The sequence below is a fragment of the Choristoneura fumiferana genome, chromosome 4 (assembly GCF_025370935.1).
Source record: "Choristoneura fumiferana chromosome 4, NRCan_CFum_1, whole genome shotgun sequence".
Classification (NCBI taxonomy): Eukaryota; Metazoa; Arthropoda; class Insecta; order Lepidoptera; family Tortricidae; genus Choristoneura; species Choristoneura fumiferana.
Window position 1 is genome coordinate 16598320 of NC_133475.1, and position 22522 is coordinate 16620841.

The window sequence follows — 22522 nt, forward strand, 5'->3', positions numbered from 1 at the left end:
TTAATTTTGTGAGAACAGCTAAATGAGCAGCTTCTGTAAAGTGTAAGGAATTGTATCTAATTGTTTCCAGAGTTCTTAAAAATTGAAGACCACCGCTGGAATTTTAGTAGATAATCACGTAAAGCTACGATAAGTACCTCCAACGCAGCGTGAAGACTAGTTCTTCACCGCTGACGGCACTTGAGATCATTCTAGAAATTTTCTATACGATTGTGTCCGACACCACATACGCTGCGTAACCTGGTGTCCTTGCAACGTCGGGTGTCTTTGCGAAATATTTCCCTTTCACATTAAAATTTCATTTACTCATTCTGGTTCCTCTAATAGCGACCCCAGCACCACCTAGTCAACTAAAAGATGGTTCGCTAATATGCTAAAAGTACAAATAGCGTGACGCGTTCTACATCGCGCTAGCAAAGCTTATGAAATCGAGTAAATTTCTAAATAAAAAAAATCAAAGTCTTCGTTCGGATTTCGTTAATGGAACCTAGATATAACATCTTGCGTGCCTCTGCAAGATCTCTAAATCTGTCCATTGCGGCTTTAAACACTCTAATGAGACATTACATTACACATATCGTCGGCTCTTATTTAAAATTAAAAAAAAAGAAAGCCCTTAACCTCTACTAACGGTCGTGATCGTAACATTTCGTGTCGCGGCTTTTAAGAAAAAGGCCAACTTATCTGAGCTATATTTAGGCCCTTTGCGAAAGGCATAGTGTAAAGTGACTTAATAGTTTTAAGTTAATAATAGGTTTATGCAGATAATGGCCCCCATTTTTTTTTTACTGTGAATTCGCGTACGCGTTTTTGTTTTGCCTAAATTTAAGATAAAATGACATTTGTATTGTGATAAAATTATAGAATTAAATTATTAAAAGTTGTTTAGGTTGTAAAATGATTATTTTAAAATGGATTAAAATTTTAATTGACTCCATTTATATGATTTTGTTTTTTTAAATATGCCAAATTAAGATGCAATCAAGATCTGTAAAGTATTATGTAATGTAATGATAATAATGTACCTACCATGTGTATTTTGTGTCATGTGATTTGTACATGTAAATTTTATTTCATGTCAATGTATGTTGTAAGTGTACTTAAGTTCAATAATAAAATACTTCTCTGAGAGAAATTTTGTTTTTGTACTTCACCTGTATACATAATTCAGCCAGTTGTCCTTTATACTTGTAGGTATAGGAGAATGGAGAGTTTGAACAAAGGACCATCAACACCACTTGGAACGTCTTAAATTATTTGGATATATAAAATGCCGTATTAAATGTTCGACATAGACAGTGATGCAACGAATACCACTTGCGAATACGAATAATGATTTTTCTTCCAACTATGCTTTAATTTCATCATAACCGCACTAAATACCCAGCACAAAGCGGGACTTTTTTGCTCTAGAGCGGAAAAAAAGTATGAAAATCCTTTATTGCATTGTTTTAGATTTTTTTTAATTGCACGACCAAAAAACTAGTGTTAGGTTGGTCAACCTGACGGTCTTATGAAATTTGACAGATTGCGTACAAAAAATTTTTGCTACCAATCCTACCAAAAATAGTAAGAAGCCGTATAAGTACTTAACTCTGGACCCCGAGTTCTTCGTAACAAGGTCCTACCACCTGCAAAAATGTAAATCTCACCAAAATCTGAAGGGGCCAGCGATAAAGCAATAACAAAAGCTGAAAGTATTATTAATGAATACCGTCATAATATTCGACGAACACAAAATATTCGCTAATGATTTGACAATCTACGAATAAGAATATTCGTGCAATACCGGATCGGACCGGATGGCTAAGTGGTTAGAGAACCTGACTATGAAGCTTGAGGTCCTGGGTTCGAATCCCGGCCGGGGCAGATATTTGTGTGAATAAACACGAATGTTTGTTCTCGGGTCTTGGATGTTTAATATGTATTTAAGCATGTATTTATCTATATAAGTATGTTTATCCGTTGCCTAGTATCCATAGTACAAGCTTTGCTTAGTTTGGGACTAGGTCAATTGGTGTCAAGTGTCCCATGATATTTATTTTTTAAAGTTTACTTTATTACTCGCTAGATGGCGCTGTACTAGGCGACCAACTAGCTAATGTTTGTTTCTATAATGTTATCTTATACTTTGAATTTTTTTGAATTAAATTGAGTTCTGGCAGAGCAACAGTGTTTGATTAATACAGACCCACTTGCTCGTTTGCCATCCAGTCAAATAAAAAAAAACTTGAGGAAGAGGGTAGATCGATTACGTCCTATTTATTTTTCTGACTGAAAGTTATACCAGCATACCCGCAATTCTTCAGTTTTCTCGAGATCATGGTCAATTCATGGCGCATGCAACTGTGCCGTAATATCGAGCTTCCCTAAAATCAAGGTACGCGGAACAAAACCCGTATTTAATTCATAAAATGAGTAATGGCCGCGATAGTCTAATATTGTGTAGGTACCTAATACGGCCGCTGATCTGGATTTGTCAATCATAGTTAAAAAGTACTTAGGGACAACCCTTACAATGGTGTTCAGTCAAACTAACCCAACCAACTTGCTAAAATATTTCGAATTAATCTTAAAACAATTTATCGAGATTACGGGTCAGCTTCCCATCATTTTAATCGTTCCATGATGTCAAATAGGTACCATCAGCCAAATATGTGGTCTACCACCTTAAAGTTGATAATCGTTTGCATGTCACAAAACAATAATGCTAATAGACGTGTCTGTCAACTTAAAAGTTCGACTTATTCATTTGATAGGAATTTGTTTAAAAACCGATAGACCACTTATTTGGCTGATGGTACGTGGTTATAGTTAAATTTCAAAATAATTTTATTCCTATTGCCCCGAGATTATCTGTGTCTGTGTCCCTACTGACCTATCATAAGTATTGCATCTCTTCAACAGTTCAGTTTACCGGCGCCATGCCGCGCGACGGACGTGTAATGGGCAGTGTAGTCGCTCCCGTCCGACCGATTACGCTCGCGAACTCAACTATGTCGAACGGTACAACCGAACCATTGTAAATAAACAAACATTTTCGGAAGCTAAAAACTAAAAAGGCAATAATTTTCTATTACTTTTGCTCTTATATAACTACTTGTTACGGTATCAAAGAAGTCGAAAACTTCAACAATAACTTTTGAAAAGTTCTTTATGGATCTCGAATGGGCGAAGAGAACGAGACTTCAGCAAGAGATTAAAGCCAGCACTTTGTTTTGATTGCTAATAAAACCGAAACGTGCTGCGGTCGCTGTAAACAATAGGACAAGACAAAGTTCGGGCTACCTCGGTTTTCTTCTTAACTTCTTGAAGATATAACGATGTCAGTGTTTTCTTAACTTTTATCGCACTGAGCGATGATTTCCTGAATGTTTTGCTTTTCTATTCAGTGATACATATTGGCTAATTTACTTACTAAATGATACCTATGCATAATAATTAGTCAGAATTGCAAATGCTCGCTGCATATTTAATAGACCATTGTATTTAACGATAACTACACAAATAGTCATGTTCATTGTTTAACCATACCTGATTCATCAAGTACCTACTCGTACATTATGTAATTTATTTGAGCATCTAGTTCAATACTTACCCAAAAAAATAAGTATGGTTAGATGAAATAAAATAAAAAAACGAATCCGTATGGACCTAATTATCATGACTATAATAACTTTACCTTATCGTTGCTTAAGGCACAGCACAGCTAGTGCTTATTAGGGACGATTAATGTGATTATCTGGACTAGAATGTTTTAAACACTCATAGGAAGTCAATTTTTAAATCTAACTGACTCAGCCATTTCGTGACTCCGGCCGACCATTTTGTGAACGTGCTTTGTGTCAGTGTATCAGTGATGTGTCAATGCAACCACGGCTGACCAGCCAGTGTTAAGCGGATGCGCGGGCGCCGGCGGGGACGGGCGCGGTGCGCGGGGCATGGCAGCGCGCCGGCTCGTGCTCAACGGGCTCACCGCGGAAGTGGGGGAGGGGAGCGGGGAAGTGCAGGAGGGGACGGGGGGGTCCCCGGACTCGCTAGAGTTCTACCACGAGCTGGAATTGTATCGGCAGCTGCTGGCATTGCCAATTACCCCCGCTGCCGCCCCGCCGTCGCCCCGCCGTCGCGCGCGCACGCCCGATCCTGCGTCGACAAGGAATCGAGGTTTGTCTGCGTTATCTACTGCTTTTATTAACCCCTGACGCAAAAAGAGGGGTATCATAAGTTTTCCCACTATGTGTATCTGTGTGTGTGTGTCTGAGTGTCTGTCTGTGGCACCGTTGCTCTTAAATGGGTGGACCGATTTGAATTCTTTTTTTAATTTTTTTATTGCAGTGTCGCTCGTTTTTTTACGGCTGGCTTGACCACAATGGCGTGTGTTTTGAACGATTTGGAAAAAGGGAAATAACATCTTAGCAAAGCAGTATAGCAAAGCAGTATAGCAAAGAACCACGGCAAGGAATCTCGCTTTCATGTAAAAAAAAAACCGACCAAGACCGTGTCGGACACGAACAAGACAGGGTTCCGTAGCCATTAAGAAAAAAATAAGTCATATTTTTCTAAGGCTTTCGTACCTAATGTGTACGGAATCTTCCAAGTTTAGGTATACGTATTTTATACCTTAGGCTGCTATTTACTCATGGGCGTGGCTGGTATGTATTACGAGTATTCATGCCAAATAACAGCTTTCTAGTACTAGCTAGTACTAACTTTGTAGTAGTAGTCTCTGAGCTTAGCCGCGGACAGACATACAGACAGACAGACAGACATGGCGAAACTATAAGGGTTCCTAGTTGACTACGGAACCCTAAAAAGACGAAGTAGGTACAACACTATAGCCACAGGGTGTCTTGAAATTTGCGACGTGAAGTTGAACCTAAATGCATGCTCACGTCCGTCGTCTGTCTGGATTAGCTGATGATGATGAGCCTGCTAATTATGAAGGAGCTCTAGTCAACTAACAAATATTTGATTTAATTTCAGTCACTTTCAGCCAGTTTTCTTAAGCTTATTACCATCTAATTTTAACTTCCGACGCAAAGAGAGTAGTGTTATAATAAACAGTGGGTTATCGGTAGCCAGACTTTTTAACCCCCGATGCAAAAAGAGGGGTGTTATAAGTTTGACCGCTATGTGTGGTCCCCCGACACCGACGTCGCTTAGATACAAAAAATATTGCTAGGTACCTACTTATACTAAATTAACTTCGGGAAATCAGCATAGTCCCCGCGGGATAGGGATAAACGAATTCTTCGCAGATGAAGTCGCGGGCAACAGCTAGGTAGTGCATAATTATTTTTTACTTTTTAGTTGTCTTTTTTGGCGGCGTTTTTTTCGGGCGTTTTTTTATATTTTTGCTGGCGTTTTTTTGTGTCGGGGTTTTTTTTTTAAGGAAGGTTAAAGTAACGTATTTCTGTAACTTAACCATGACATTAATTTTAATAATAAACTAGAATTCAGAGTTTGTTAACTTTCTAACACAATTATTTGCCAGCAATGTACAGCAAAGAAAATTGACACATTTAATAAAAAATAAAGCAGGTTGTCAATTTACTTTGCTGTACACTGCTGGCAATTATAATTTTGTTAGAAAATTAACAGTCTGTATTTTACTTTATTAATTAAATAAATACGTTACTTTAACCTCCCTTAAAAAACCTGGATACCGGTAAGACACTCTATAAATCTGCCTGTCTGTGGCACCGTAGCTTTGAAACGGATGAACCGATTTACGAAATATCAGTGTATGTAGACCAATTTTAAACCCATTTCATAGGCCAGAAGAACTTAGTCTTTATGGCTCTACAGCTAATGCCATGTGCGATTCGTCACAATAATAATATCAGCGAAGATGGAGAAAGCTATTACTCACGGACGTATAAGTAATTCAACTCGACAAATGGCACAGGCGTCGAAGGCTCGTGTCGAAAAACGAGCAAACCTATCGTCCCAGATTTTGCTTTTTTGACGCGGATAAAGCCTTATTGCCAATATCCAGTTAGGGCTATAATCTACGACAGCTAAAAATAGCAGGTCATTTGAGTGTTTTTAGATTACATTGGTTCTCAAAGTATTTGGTGGCGGAACCCTATTTATAAAACTATATATTTACCAGAGCCCTGGAATAGTCAAAAACAAGTATTGCAGTCTATAGCCTAGTGGTTAGAGAACCTGGCTACAAGGCTTGAGGGCCTGGTTCAGATCCCTGGTTGGGCAGATATTTGTATGTAAAATACGAATGTTTGTACTCGAGTCTTGGATGTTTAATATACTTATATAAACGTTTATTTATCTATCATAAGTGTGTTTAACTGGTGCCTAGTAACCACAGCTTTGCCTACATTGGGACTGACCTATTACCCCATACATTCCTGTATTTTTAATTTTGAATCTATATAGTTTTAATTTATTTCTTGAGGCGCATTCTGCTTGGCAATAATGGTCTTTCCGAAATTGCTGGTAGTATAAAAAAGTGATATGGAAAAGACCCTTTTGCGCCCTACTTACAAAATAAATGTTTTGATTTTGGGCGATTACTTGACTGCTTGTTTTCAACCGACTTCAATAAAATTAGAGGTTCTTAATTCGATTGCGTATTTTTTTTTTTCGTTAAATCGCAGGCGCCTCGCCACCACGCCGCAGCCGCACGCCCGGCGCGCGAGCCAATCACGCGCCCCGCGCCTCCACCCCGCCCCCTGCCGCATCTGCGCCGGAGCACGCGCGCCCAGCTAAGGTAAGATTAGAAGATTAACAAGTTTTACATCGTGTACACAAACCATAGAATTCGGATGTGATGAACGATAGATGATACCTAAATAAGCATGTTTTTAAAAATCGTACCTACATTAAAAGATTGGAAAAACAGAAAATAATAGCTAGGGAGCTAGACGCAGCATTGTCTAATGTGCTGACGGTTCACGATTGCATTCACTATCTCCTTCTCTCGTCTTATAGCGTGTAACAGAAAGAAATGGTGAAAATGATTGCGATTCCAAGTGTGTTAGACAATAAGGCCTTAGATCTTCATAATTCCGTGATGCTGGCTTTATTTTATTTTCTTTAAAAGTTTATTGTCAGATAAGTAAATTTGTACACTAATTGGAAAACAGTATTTTATCCCTGTCGAAAAATTGTTAATTTTTTTTTTATAAATAAGTACTACTTACCTGCTATAAATTCTGCTCACTATAAATTCTTATATCGATGGATAGATTTTAACATGTTATTATTTAATATCACAAATAGTACCTGTAAAAAGTATTTTATGCAATGTTTAAATAATTAAGCCTTAAAATCTCTTGCCAAGCCTCGTGGCCTAAAGATCAGTTGTATAATAAGTGCTCTTGCGAATTGTTCTCTTGACAGAATAAAATTAATGTACTATTGTCTTATTAGACTGGTCTGGCAAAAAATGATACCTAAAAACAATTCACAAAAAATACGTGACTAAATTTTGAAGGTGATCACTGTCGCAAGCTTAACATTTTTTTACCGCAAGAGTTATAAAATAATTCCTAATTAGCATGAAATAAAAATGGCAATAACGGAGATGTCATAATTGGGCGCTTAATTGTGTCTCGGCGGTAATGACCCTTTGCGGCTGCTGCGGCCGTTAGAGGTAGTGATGCGACCGGTTAACATTTTTGAAATAAAACCTGTATTTAAGGCTTCCCCACGCTCTTTATGCTAGATTATGACAAATTGTAGATTTGTTTTGAAAAAAAAAAATCTCGTCGATATTCTTGTCTAACGAGATTTTTTCGAACCAGTGTGATAGAATTTTTGATGCATAAATCCTTGTTGTAGCCTAAATTGAGTAAAAATATTTTGACTTTGATTTTGACCTTGATTATTCACATTTATGCAAACGTTGAATTCGACTCCTGCAGGTTTTTAGGGAAAATAATGATCAAACCACTTTACAAGGTTTAAATTATCGTTATATTATAACTGCTATTGTACCTCTCAACGAAATGGAAAGGTTCTTTTACGTACTTTATTTAATAATTTCTCGTATGACAATCCGTTAAGCAACGTTTTTTTAAATAAACTACAGTTATACTTCCTCCTTCAAACACCTGTCGAAACTATTGCGAAACACCGCCTAAGAAAGGTCACTCACAATTTTGTACTACAGTTTTACAAGAATCGGTATTTTGATTTTTTGTAGTAAAAGCACATCACTAGGTAAGTGAAGGCGGTCGGCGCGTGAGGGTTTAGTCACGCGGTCCGCGAATTTGACACAGGTTTTATATTCTGGTACGTTGGAACGTTGTCACGTTAAATCGTTTGTTATACTAGTGACTTAGTGAGAATATTTTAGCTTGGTAACCCGGAGAATGCACGAATGAGAGAAGCGTTAAGTATGTAACACCTCGTAGTTTCAGTACATAATATTTGTCATTTCTCATCACTGGTCACCTAAAAAAAATTGATAAAAAAAAATAATTACCGACCACAAATAACCATGAAAATAATTTTCTGCCAGTGTGAAGTCGGTGCCTCAGCGCGAGCCAGCAGGAGTGGACCTTTCGAAACCAGCCGAGTATAAAAAGAGTTACGACAATGGACTTTAAGTACAATCCATGTCAGTTTCAAAATTCAAATGTAAGATTTATGACAGTGGACCTTATGTTACTATCAATGTCAAATTCACCCCGCACAATCGTATCGGCTGGGTTCGAAAGGAATAGTCGTCTACCTCACCAACATACTATAACTACATTATATATTGGTCTTCAATCACTCCTGCTGGCTCGTGCTGAGGCACCGACTTCAAACTGGCAGAAAATTATTTTCATGGTTTTTTTGTAGTATTTTTTTTATTATAAACCTTTTTTTTAAGCTTTTTGGTGTAAACGATCTAAGATACTAAGATCAAGATCTAGGTTTCATATCAACTACTCATCACCTTTTACAAAAGATTGCTTTTCCGATGCAGAGACATTCATTATTTTGAGGAGTCCTGGTGCTTCACCACCCGTTCCATTTCACTATATGCATTACGATGAGTATAAATTGCTTAGCAACTGTGTTAAAGTAATTGAAATTCAACCCGTGGAGTACTTGTAGTAGTAGCTCCGTTGGTCAAATGTGGTCTTCATCATGAGTTCCACTTCACCAAATGATGATTTGGGTAATTATTTGAGGTGTAAGATAAATGTTACAGAAATATAAACACACATTTTGATGTGGTCTGTTTTATTTTTAACATAAGGATATGTACCGATAAGATGCTTTATATTATAAGAGATCGATAAAGTTTATTTTGGTTAAAAAAAGCAAAAATCCAATTTTAACGGTAACGAAAATGAGCACCGAGACCACGAAAAAGAACATTTTGTTTATTTTAAAATCTTATAATTGTACTATTTGAATGAAAATCCGATCATAATGAGAAAAGAATAAGCATTATTAATTAATCAGGTATCAACAGAAATAGACAATCGATATCTATATAAAAAAATAATTAAAACTTGACCACGAAAATGACGACTACAAATTGTCATTTTTGTAACCTTTTAAATACTATCTAGAAATTATTTAATTAAAGTAAGATTAATAACTTCAACTCACAAACCAAAACAGCTTTCAATACCTTCCCCCGTGTAGGTCTACGGTAGACCGACGAAATTATGTTACAACGAAACAACACAACAAAATGCTCCTCTAAATGACGAAGTTTTTTTTTAATATTTAGATATATACATTTCACACGTACATTCAGGGCAAAATAATTCTTGAACTCTCGCCAGTTAACAAAATTGGCGTCGCACTGGTCATAATTCCTATAACCACACCTGGAGCAAATGTTGTTGACGGTCAACCATTCTTCATGTAAATCAATTAAATCAATAACGGCATAAACGGTTACACTGTAAAAAGCAGAAAATTCTATAAAAAGTGTTCTGTATTTTTTCTACTTGTAGGGAAAATCATCTTCTTCGTGGTCTTTAATCAGTTTCGTGGCCCATAGCACCACGAAAATGATGACCACGAAATTGAAAAGTTCTTACTTTCGCGGCTCTGCAGTAAATATCCTATAGGTTTGAAGCAAATTAAATCAATATTGAATAACTTAACTGCAAATGACACAGCACCAGTAAAACATTATATTTATTTACCCAATACTCACCAAGTCGCAACCGTAACGAAAATGACGCTCGATCTTTGACGCAAATCTAACTTGAACCTTTATTACATTAATTATAGATAAATAATTATGGCTTGCGATAAACATTATACGTCATATTTACGCAGTCTTATTTTCAAAGTTGCTTATAGTTAAAAAAGGATTTACAGGAGGTTTGACCTCTTTTTTTGTTTAAAATATTACTTAATAAGTGTGGCTACGAAAATGACGGTGTATTTTGGAACAACGGAAATGTAGAAAAAATAGTCTTATCAATGTCCTAATTTTTTTATGTTTGCATGAATGGTATATCATATTATGAACATTCAATCCATGTTTTAAACAGCAAGTTTTTCTATACCTTGTATTTTTTACAATACTACAAAGTAGTCAGGGATAATCCGAACCTGACCACGTAACTGACTTTTGTGCAGAAAATTTAAGTTATTGTGGAAAAAAGATAAAATATAATAAAATGTATTTACCACAAGTTTCAGTGATAATATCTTAAGCAACTTAAAAACAATAAACGATATATTTCTGATTTTATAACTGAAAATTTGAGTCTGAACACAATTGAACCTCTCGAAATAATAACCCATTTTCAAGAACAAATGCACAAGTTACTACTAAATATATCCAAATTACCATAGGTGTCCCTACAATATTTGAAGAGTTTCCTCGATTTCCTTAGGATCCAATCATCAGATCCTGATTTGGTGCTCATGGGACCTAATTGAAGGCATTCCTATACGAATGAAAAAAATATTTAAATCGGTTCATAAATGGCGGAGTTCTGAGGTATCAAACATAAAAAACCGGCCAAGTTCGAGTCGGACTCGCGCACCGAGGGTCCTTATAAATTTCGTTTATATTATATGATGTAACTAAAAATTTACGGTTTTCGCAATTTTTCCTTTATCTGTGCTATAAGACGTTGCTTCGTACCAAATTTCAAGATTCTGAGTTCACGGGTAGTACCCCGTAGGTTTTGATTCCCTTGCGAGTTTCGAAAATTTGCGGAAATTTGCGGCATAAACGGGTGTATCTTTTGATTGCGTTGGCTTAGAAGTTTGATTTTTTCATAGCTCCAAGGGACAGTAGACTTGAGTATTCGATATAAATTTCAGCTCGATACCTTTACGCGTTCCTGAGAAAAAGGGGCTTGACAGACGGACGGACGGACAACAAGGTGATCCTATAAGGGTTCCGTTTTTTCCTTTCGAGGTACGGAACCCTAAAAACAACCGATCAATAACCTCCTCCTTTTTTGAAGTCGGTTAAAAACGTCGTCAAACCCCTACGTCCACTATTCGCACGAAAATGGCAATAGCCATTTGAAGTCAGGCAGGAACCGTTATTTTAATTTTTATTATCACTATCTTCTAATACCTTAAGAAAATCATTTTTGTATATTAATTCATCGGCCTTAGCAATTTCCTTTTCGATTTTTTAATTAAGATTAAATTTGGCAAAACGCGTACCTATCGATCGCGTCTTCGCCCGAGCGCAACTCAATCTCCCATGTACCTACTTTTAAACAAGCAAGTATGGTACATTTACGAGTATTTCCGGAGCAGCATACTATGTTTACCTGTTGTAAAGTAGTCCTTCCTTCTTTCTGTAAAAAGGTTGCCTGGAAGAGACCGCTCTTAGGCGATAAGGCTGCCTATCGCTTACCTGATAATTTTCTCTCTGTGTACCTGTTTTCTGTATCGCTTACTATTTCTGGTGTACGATAAAGAGTCATCGTATTGTTGTATTGTATGTTGCGTGCTACGCTTTACGTAGCGTGTGCTACGCTTTACGTAGCGTGTGCTACGCTTTACGTAGCAGGTGCTACGCTTCGTACTCCAGCTACGCTCGCTCGCTCGTAAACGATATAGCTTTTTCTGCTTTGTACTTAAATCTGCCGACGAACTATATCAATAAAACGCTATTTGCTACATTATTTTACTAAAATTTAGACCTGTGGCGGTGTGGTGCTTTTTGGATGTGAAACCCAAAAACAAAATGTTATTTTAACACATTCGCGACTACATATCGCTACGCGCTGCTCTCGTAACTTGACTGTTGGGTTCTTGGCACTGAAAGTGTAGCAATGTTAACAATTTAGGTGCACTGTTTAAAAGTACGTCTGGATTGCATCAACTTAGTTTGGTGCAGAAGGCGGAATTTTCATGACAAAAATCAAACGTCAACAGAGTTGGAATGTTAAATTTTATCGAATTTCCAGCTATCGATAAATTTAATCTCCTTCTATAATCTACTTCTATCTTCATATATATAAAATTCTCGTGTCACAGTGTTTGTGACCAAACTCCTCCGAAACGGCTTGACCGATTTATATAATTTCATCGGCGTTCATCAATTTAAGGTATATTCGGTAGGTCTGGGAAAAGGACGGATAGGATTTTCATACTTCTACCCGGAAAGAGTCGCGGGCAACAGTTAGTATTAACATTAACCTCTTAATAATACAATACTAAAAAAAGTTACTTAAGTAGTATTTAAAATTATGATTTGACGTTTTTTTAATGCCAAATGAAGGTAAACGAGAAAGTGGGTCAGCTGATGTTCTCTTTTATTTAAATGTTATTCTTTATTTATTGCTGTTAATGATATGAAGTATGTGTGTATGGAAACTCTTTATTGTACAAAAGAAAAGAAACAAAACACAACTGACAAACTTTGACATACTTGTACAAAGAAGTTAGTAAATTCTATTTGAAAATTTTGATTTTTTACACTATATTGTATCTATAATATAAAAGTGAACCGCCTGAACGCCACAAAAAAAACGCGTTTCTCCCAAAAATCGCATTATTTCTCTGGAATTTTAAAGCAATTCGATTCTTTGACCTTGGGAATCGCGAAAAACTTGAGAAAATGTGATATTGAGTGTGTACATTTTGCATATTAAGCAAAATAAAATCACAAGTTAGAATTTCGACCCAAAAACGAGCGATCTATTATTATCTATGCCATTGTTGCTATTCAGGGAAAAAGAAATCTATTCATTATCCTGCATTGCAGTCTGTAAAGCTCTTTACCTCTTCATTGCCGCGCGCCAGATTACGCTGAGCTTAGAGTCATGAAATTTGGTATGTAGATAGCCACCAACTAGGGTCGGGTCAGATATTTTTGCACGGTCCGTTGTTGCAGATTTCTGACTCACCATAGAAAATTCTGACGGTAACTTTCACTATAAATTGCCAAATTCCCTTGTCAAGCAATGCGATGTCATTATGACTGTCACGACTCAGAAGAATCGATAGTACAGTCGAACAAATTGATTCATGAACCAGGGTAGAACGTTTTAATAATCAATTTTACTATGATTTCCTTGATAAAAGTATGGGATGTCAACATGACATCAGTGGCTCAAAGGCTCCACCTTGGGTCATGATTCAATTTGTTCGACTCTACATTTCGCAAAAACTTACTGCTTCAATTTCAATTTATTCTGAAATGCGCACGAAGTAGAAAAATGCGAGTTAATACGTCAGTAACTAAAAAGCTGCCGAGTCGGCAGCGAGTTTTTTGTGCAAATATGAAAGAAATATGAATAGACATATTTGTACAAGCACAAAGAACTTCTTTGTAGCACGAACATGTGCTCAAATATTTGCAGAGATGGGAATCTACAGGTCACGGGGCTTGGGATGGTATTAATAATTATGGAAATATATCGACGCTTGAAAGGAGAAATTGACTAAGCGACATTTTTTTAAGATAGTGAGTTATATACATATTTGGAATCAGTAAAATTTACTGATTGCAAACATGTACATAATATAACTCATTATCTTAAAAAAATGTAGCTTAGTCAATTTCTTCTTTCAAGCGTCGATATGAAGAAAAAGTCCAGTATGAAGACCGAATCAGAAATGGGGAGATACGCAGAAGAACAAGGGTCAACGACATAGCCAAGCGAATTAGTTCGTTGAAGTGGCAATGGGCAGGCCATATACGGAGACCGCGGATCGGCAAGCGCAGCGTAGGACGTCCACCAACGAGATGGACTAATGACCTGGTTAAAGCTGCGGGTTCACGGTGGATGCAAGCCGCTGCCAACCGAGGCAACTATTCCTACGGCTGAGATAGTGATGATGATGATGATGAAGAAGAAGTAATACGTTTGATGTCGTGTCATCATCATTATCAGCCGGAAGACGTCCACTGCCTTATAACGCCACAATGAACGACAACTCGCCACTTGCATCTACCGGTTTCCCGCAACTCTCACGATGTTGTCAGTCCACCTGGTGGGAGGCCTGCCAACGCTTCATCTTCCAGGCACAATTGCATAACACAATACAAGCTAATAATATTAGCGATTTTGTATTGAAATTCATTAATACTATTTGCTTGTAATTTGTTATTAAATTGGGCTCAGTTCGTGACTTTTCTACCCCAACGGTTATCTGTTATCCGATGATGTAAGAGTACAAACAAACAGGCAGACGGACAACCAAGTAATTCTATGAGGATGCCTTTTCTTCCTTTAAGGATACTAAATCCTGAAAAAAATTAGGAAATTTTATGAGTTACAAATAAGATTTTAGATCAAGAACAATTTAAATTGAAGATAGCAATCGAAACTCATATTTTTATCGTTATTTACGAGTATAAATTGCTAAAAACAGCCAAAGTTTCAAATGAAATAGCGTTGGCGGCAATGACCTGAAAATGAGGAACTTCACACCCAACAGTGGGCGGATGTGGGCTGATTTGATTTATAAAGTCCGAAAGTGTATTAAGAAGGTTTCCCTTCACGTTGAATTTGCCGAAGCAGTTTTAAATGAAATTTGGTACGAAGATTGATTATAGCAAGGATAAATTAAATACGTTTGATACCTTTCATCCGTGCCGGAAAATTGCAGTGAAAGATTCTAGAAAAACGTTTTTTTGTTAGCCTTTTGATAACTTATTATTGAACATAAAACACATGAAATGAGTTTACCTTAATTTAGCAACATATTGCATGGCATTCAGCCTACTTTCCTAGTGGCAGTTATCCTAGCTGCTATAAAAAAAAATCCTATATTTTCTTCTCTTAACTAGGTTAGTTGGAAGAGATCCCTGTTTAAGGTAAGCTCGCCTTTGTTCTCCTCTCTGTGTATTTGTATTTTTATTTTTATGTGCAATAAAGAGTTTACATACATACATACAAAGATCACAAGTAGGTACCACCTATAATTTTGAAAACAAGTTCATTTGTCTATTTTCTAATTTTCATGTCATTTTAGCTTCAGTTCAAATTTAATTTAGTACTTTAACTAGTCATTTCAACCTATCTTGGCAAATGCATACCGGGTGTGGCCTGTAATATGAGCAAATAATTAAAACATAGATCATACTCATCAAACTGAACAACATTCAGCAACTTTTAAAAATAATTAGTTTTTATTTTTTTTACATTTTGAACACTTTTAAGTTTATTCCAAGAAGCAATGTAAAGCAAAATGCTTGATGTTTGTAGCGTGACAGGCGACGTCAGTTGTGCTCTAGGATAGCGTAGGTTGATTGCAATATTTAATTTGTATGAAAAAAGGAAAATCTAAAGACTCCATTATTTTTAAAAGTCGCTGAACTAATGTTGTTCAGTTTGACGAGTACGACCTATGTTTTAATTATTTGCTTGTATTACAGGCCACACCCGGTATTTACTTGTCCTGTAGTTGCATTTTAATCAAACTCTATTATTTTTATGGCAAATTTACCACTTGTGGAAAATAAGTCACCACTAGGCAATTCATTTAATAAATGCTTATCGTTGCTTGTTGCAACTTGAATCTAGATTCCAAAAAGATGAATATTTACATAGAGAATATAAAAAAAAACATTCACGAATTATTAGTTTAGGGCATGCAAAATATGTTACAGATTTTAATCAGTCGACAAGTCACAACAAGTAATTTATTTAATCAATTTTAAAAAGTAAATTTGGTAACCCTTTCAGGACAAATTAAGTCTCATCTGTATACTATTTTCTCGGGACTGTGGAGACGTAATTTCATTTACTAATTAACCATTTCCTGATAGACTTTCGCGCCTACTCGGCTGTATCCCAACCCGTCGTTTCAACACAGTATAAACCTAGTAGACAATCAACAGTACCTCGAGCTTGTGAATCTGCTTGTTTGTACTTGCCCTAACGTGCTCATGTAGCCAAGAGATTAGAATTAGATACACTCGTACAAATACAAAAACTGTTGTATAGGCATAAATATAAGGTGCTACAGTAAAAGTATTCACTATTTCACTGTCTATAAAACTTATTATAATCATCATCTCGGGCTGTATACATCACATTGCAGGGGAAAGACCTCTCAGAATGAGAGGGCTTAGGCCTTAGTTCCCACGCGGGCCTAGTGCGGATTGGGAACTTTACACACACCATTAAATTTCTTTGTCGATGTGTGTAGGTTTCCTTACGATGTTTTCCTTCGCCATGAAGCTCATTGTAAATTTCAAATGTAACATACATTTAAATTTGAATTTACGATAGACAACAATAATAATTATAACAACATGACCATGAGTAATGAAATAAATTCGCCATTATTATGTGTAATTTCTCGTAATCAGCTAATTTTGTGTTTTATATAGGTATAATAAAGAGTTATACATGCATTAATACATACTTACGTATAATTAAATAATTGACGTTTTTTTTATTCAACTGGATGGCAAACGAGCAAGCGGGTCTCCTGATGGTAAGAGATCACCACCAGATGCGTTGCCAACCTAGAGGCTTAATATACCTCAAGTGTCAGTAATTTCATCGGCTGTCTTACTCTCCACGCCGAAACACAACAGTGCAAGCATTGCTGCTTCACGGCAGGATTAGCGAGCAAGATGGCAGTAGCAATCCGGGCGGACCTTGCACAAGGTCCTACCACCTGCACTGCGTCCCGACACGCGCGCTACTCGTAATGTGAGTGAAAATTCGGCACGTTATTTGTAGATACCTTACTGATTTTATACTGTGACTGATGGCTGAAAGGCGTCCTTAGAAACGAGAATTCAGTTCAAAGAAGTTAATGCCTATTTAGGAGCTAGCCTGTGTGAAAATGTGGAGATGATTCAGGCTAAAGAGGATGTTCCGTTGCTTGCTAATTAATGAAAAACACAAGATGACATGGTGGAGTTAACTGGAATTGATATAAATATATTTTCTTTCACGAATCTCGCTCATCTCACTAATATTATAAATGCGAAAATTTGTAAGTCTGTCTTGTCTGTAACCTTTTAATTTCACGTCTGAACCGCTGAACCGATTTAGACGAAATTCGGTATACTGATAGTTTGAGTCCCAGGGAAGAACACAGGGTAGTTTTTATCCCAGAGAATTGCGTAGTTCCCGTGGGATAGTGATAGGCGAATTGTACGCTGACTAATATACTTCTAGACTTATATGAATCTGAACTGAACAGGAAACGATAGAGTGACAATGATTGATCTAGACACGTGGCAGCTTGTCCAACCAAGTTACTGTTCAATTTGAATCATTCACTCATGGACTCATGTCTACTCATCAGTCGAAAATACGTTTGTTTCCTATGTGCGAGTAATCTGCAAGATCTCTTTATTTCCGGTCGGCCCAGTCCACCGCGGAAGGCTTCCTCCTCCGCGATGGGGTTATTATAACTGCCATAATTCTTACAGCGTGCGAATGGCGTAACGGGCATTGAATCAATTTTAACGGCACCCGGATGACGATTCTATAATGAACTGAAATTCCACGTTCAAAAGTATCACTTGATTTGATTCGTCTTGCTTTGTTTTTGCTCTAACAGCCTCGCCGTGGCGCTGCGCAGTTCACGTCAATCTTGTTTCATATCACTCTAACAATCCTTACTAATCCTTTCTAATTTATAATTGCGAAGTATGTTCTGTCTGTTACCTCTTCACGCTTAAACCGCAGAACCGATTTAAATGAAATTTAGTATGAAGATACTTCGAGACCCTGGAAAGGTAGTTTTTATCCCAGAAAATTGCAAAGTTTCCACGGGACATCGATAAAAGAATTTTTCGCAGACGGAGTCGCGCGCGGGCAACAGTTGGTAATTACGAGTACAACCTAACCAACAAAAAGTTGGAAAACCCAAACTGAACCGATTTTGATGAAACATAGTTACCTAAGAACCATAGCTAGAAAATCTGCTTTCGAGTAAATAAACCGCATTCAAATCGGTTCACCCGTTTAAGAGCTACGGTGCCACAGACAAACACACAGACAGACAGACATACAGACACGCAGACACACAGACATACAGACACACATAGCGGTCAAACACTCACCTCTTTTTGCGTCGGGGGTTAAAAATAAGTTGCTTTACCTTCTTGTTTGAGATAAACACTACTAAATTCCTCAACGAAGACATTAATAATCTTGTATCTTTGCAAGCGTCGCGACGGTCGGCTTTCCAACAAAATTGTTGGTCGGAAATCCGACCAAAAAATGTAATGTTTTTTTCGATTTCCTTTGTGAATCTAGCCCGTCGCAATCACTTATCCCACGTTTTGGCGCAGGTGACTCGTTTTCCATACAGACTTGGGCGTCGTAAAACACACTCCAAATGAAATGCTCAAGTACGCTTCAATTACTTCTGCGTGCCTCGTAAACCCGTGCCGAGGAAACGAGACTTCAAATATATGGAAAAAACTGAGGTTAAGTGTGGCGTCACGCTCACGTGTGACTGTGAGAATAATTTATTGAATCAGGCGTTACTTGGCTGAGGCAGTGAACTAAAAACAATTACGTTGGTCATCCGCGACCTTAATGATAGCTACGTCTATGCAACAATAGTTATTTGTGTCACAAGGAATCAAAATGATGTATTTACGGCAATTGAATGCAGAATGTCGCGAAGGATTCTACAATAGATTCCTGAGCGTAGCGAGGGATTCTAAAGTAGAATCCTGAGCGTAATGAGGGATTACAGTGTTAACGCCCAAGATGTAAATAATTTTGCTCCCGAGTGACTGAAACAACTTCATACAATACCGAGTCTGACGAAAATTGAAATAAAACCTAAAAATTTAAAAGCAACCAGCATAGAAAATGGCGTGGTTTTACAATTATCAACTTTAAAAATTGTATTGAAAAAAAAACACTTGAACAACCTTGAACAGAAAAGTTGCACTTTGAACCCTCTCGTCACGGAGGAAAAGTTACTTTTTTGAAGGAGAGGTGTGAAAAAGCTACCAGTCTACTACAGCAGGTGTGCTAAAATATCTTCGCAAGTTCATCGCATTAGGCAGCGCGTGACATCGCGTCTCAAACGACTGTCGCGCACGAGGCGCCAAGCACCTACTTATTAGCGACTCTGCGGGGCTACTACGAAATTCGAAAATCGAAGTTCGTGTCGTTCCGTCCCTCTCACTCTAGTAATATAACCGACAGCGGGACGGCATGATACGAAGTTTGAATTTTGCACTTCGTAGTATAGGGCCCGGGAGGGCTAGTGCCTTCAAATGTTTTATTGTTTTGCAGACTTGAAGATATATCGCTTGATGGCGTTTGTATCGTGAGGTTCGGTTGACATTATAGTCTTGCTTCTGATTGGCTCGGTTATTAATTCGGGTTGAAAACTATCTGTGAGCCAAATTTAATCGAAATTCATTCGTATTACTTTTACTAAAGTAAAGGAGTGTAACCTATGCCTACATGGTAATCTCATTTGTCATAATGTTTAGTGTTTTCTTTTTTGCCTTTATTTTATTTTTTTTTTTCATTTTAAACGGAATACTGTGTCGGTCTTCGCTTTAGTGAAATTGGATTCATTTTTAATGTATGATTAACAGATGGTTCCAAACGAAGAACAGCGCCGTTCGCAAGACCGTCAATTTTGCTGATTGGGGACCATTTCGTGACACACAACTTTTTTTTTTTTTTTTTTAATTTGTTTTTGTTATTCCGCACTTTGTCACGAATAAATGATTTTTTTCTTTCTTTCTTTCTTACTCTAAGAGTAATACACGTGGTATAAACCACTGGTATTTTTTCGGCAGGGTACGGTTTTTATCAATTTCTGCGGGAGTTCCTAATGATATCCGATGGTATCACGGTAAAATCAGTATGCTGCACGTCGCACACGCATCAGAGGGAATACATTAGTACCCACACACGCCACAGTTCCACTTAGTTTTACGCAAATGATATCTGAAATAATGATTTTTCTTGCCAACACTGACTTCAAATAGAGATTCTGGAGACTGGATCATTATTTATCAAAGAGCAACCAACTAACATTAACTGTACGCCAAGCGTCCTGTACCTTCCAGTAATTGGTGATATTTGTGTTCTTTTGTTTTTAGGTTGTCGTGTGAGATGTAATATTCCAGTAATTTTGATTAAAATACCAAAATGAAAAAGGTTTCCTGTAAAGAACGGTGGAAAATGACTTAAATAAGGTAAGTCAGGGCAAGCGCGCCGGCAGGGGGTAAGCGTGCCTACCATTACAATATCGAAAAATATTGATATTGCACTACTAACGACATCTTACAGGTCTTAGGTCAAGTCTTATGTGCGTGGTTGCAAGATGCCGTTATAGTGCTTATGATACTTTTCAATATTTGAATTGTAGGCGCGTTTTTCAGTATATGGATAAAGTACTCTGTGGGCGCGTTTACCCTCTGCCGGCGCATTTGCCCCGACTTACCTAACTTTAACTAAGTTGTTAAGGGTTGATCCCGATTTCTTCCTATCTACCGGTATTTAGAAAATTCGATTCAATTGAATTCAATTTATTGTAAAGAATTCAGGTAAACAGTACATAGGTGTTCAATGATTTCACTCTTAAGCCGACTTTAGACTTGCAAGAAAAATCGTGCAAGTTGCATTACATTGCGGCGCTCGATTGACCACTACAAACTCGTTGGCTTTACGGTCTCGTAATTTAATGCAGCTTGCACGATTTTTATTGCAAGTCTAAACTCGGCTTTAGGATTAAGTCTCACTAAACCTTTACCTTTTCACGCGTACCTACACACTTTTGCGCAGAAATATAATTAAATAAAATAAGTAAACAATGAAAAATTACAAATGTCAGCAATGAGATTAAATTAATGTCATAACACAGCAATGAGATAAAATTAAATTAAATGTCTCAATAAAATTACATATGTAGTTACCTAATAAAATTACATACTGAGTATCAATGAAAAAATCTTTAATAGAATAGAAACATTTTTCATTTATCCACTCTTAAGTCTTTTCCTTAAATATAAAGGTCCTCACTGAAAATCAGCGCCACGGCTTGCCGTGGCATTATGCTGAATGGGCACCTGTTTAGCGTCATGTACTCGTATGTCTTGTATTAGTTCTATGTCTGTTTTTATGGCGTTAAATAAATGTATTTTCTTTCTTTCTTTCAAATATACTTAATTTATTATAAATTTTGATACACATAATATAGGAGTTTTTGGCATTTAGGGCCAGTTTACCTAAGGTTTGATACAATTTATGTTTATACTGACTCCGAACTGTGTTTGTATACATATCTTGCCTTTCAGTAAGAGCCTTATGTTTGTGTACAAAAGCGCAAACCTCCAAAATATACAAACCCGCCACAGTGAGAATGCCATGTTGAATGAAATATCGGCGACATGATTCGATTGATATAAGGTTGAATATTGCTCTGATAGAACGTTTTTGAACCAAAATCAATTTCTCCATATCCACACAGTTCCCCCATAGAACTATTATGAATGATCAGCCAAATAAGTGGTCTATCAATTTTTATACAAGTTCCTAACAAATTAATATCGAACGCTAACGCTAAAGTCGAACGAGTCTATTGGCATTATTGTTATATGACATGCAAACGATGATCAACTTTAGGATGGTCTAGCTAGACCACATATTTGGCTGATGATACGTCGAGTTCATAAACTTGTGAGCAAACATTTGATCACAAGTTTATAAACTCGACTGTACCATAATACAATAAGGAATTGATGTAAACGTTGTAAATTACAAAACTAAACGGTTCAACTCATGATTATAATTTGAGAGACGATTGAAACTTGCTCGTTTGCCATCCAGTAGAATAAAAAAAAAATTGACCGAGACCCTAATTTTCACCGATACAGTGGCTGGGTTTTGCCACCGTTCGTGAACGCACTCACCTTTGAAAAAGACCTTCCGAAAAGATCGAAACTAGTCTGACTATTCCTGACGATTATAATCGTGAGTTGAACTGTTTAGATGGAGAGCCGACTGCAAGATTTTGTACCGACTTGATACCGCGATAAAATGCACAATGGTTTCCCATAAAAGTAGCTAAGTCCCAATTTGATAGTCTGCCACGGCGGAACTTGCCGAGAGTAAAAAAAGAAAGTCATTTCCGGTGCAAAAAAGGGGCTTCATTTAACCCA

General features: G+C 37.1%; 1 protein-coding gene across 2 annotated transcripts in view; it reads left to right on the forward strand.

Annotated features, from left to right (window-relative positions):
* The first annotated feature begins 2364 nt into the window (after positions 1 to 2364).
* The window catches only part of LOC141427566 (EGFR adapter protein-like), a 271634-nt gene continuing 251476 nt past the window's right edge, over positions 2365 to 22522 (forward strand). The window contains exons 1-3 of one of the 2 annotated variants that reach the window (XM_074087140.1): positions 2365 to 2380; positions 3802 to 4164; positions 6621 to 6733. In XM_074087140.1, coding sequence (XP_073943241.1) covers positions 3942 to 4164; positions 6621 to 6733 — 336 coding nt within the window. In that variant the 5' untranslated portion in view covers positions 2365 to 2380; positions 3802 to 3941. Of the gene's footprint in view, positions 2381 to 2932; positions 4165 to 6620; positions 6734 to 22522 lie in introns of those variants that run through there. The other variant, XM_074087141.1, reaches the window with a different exon arrangement.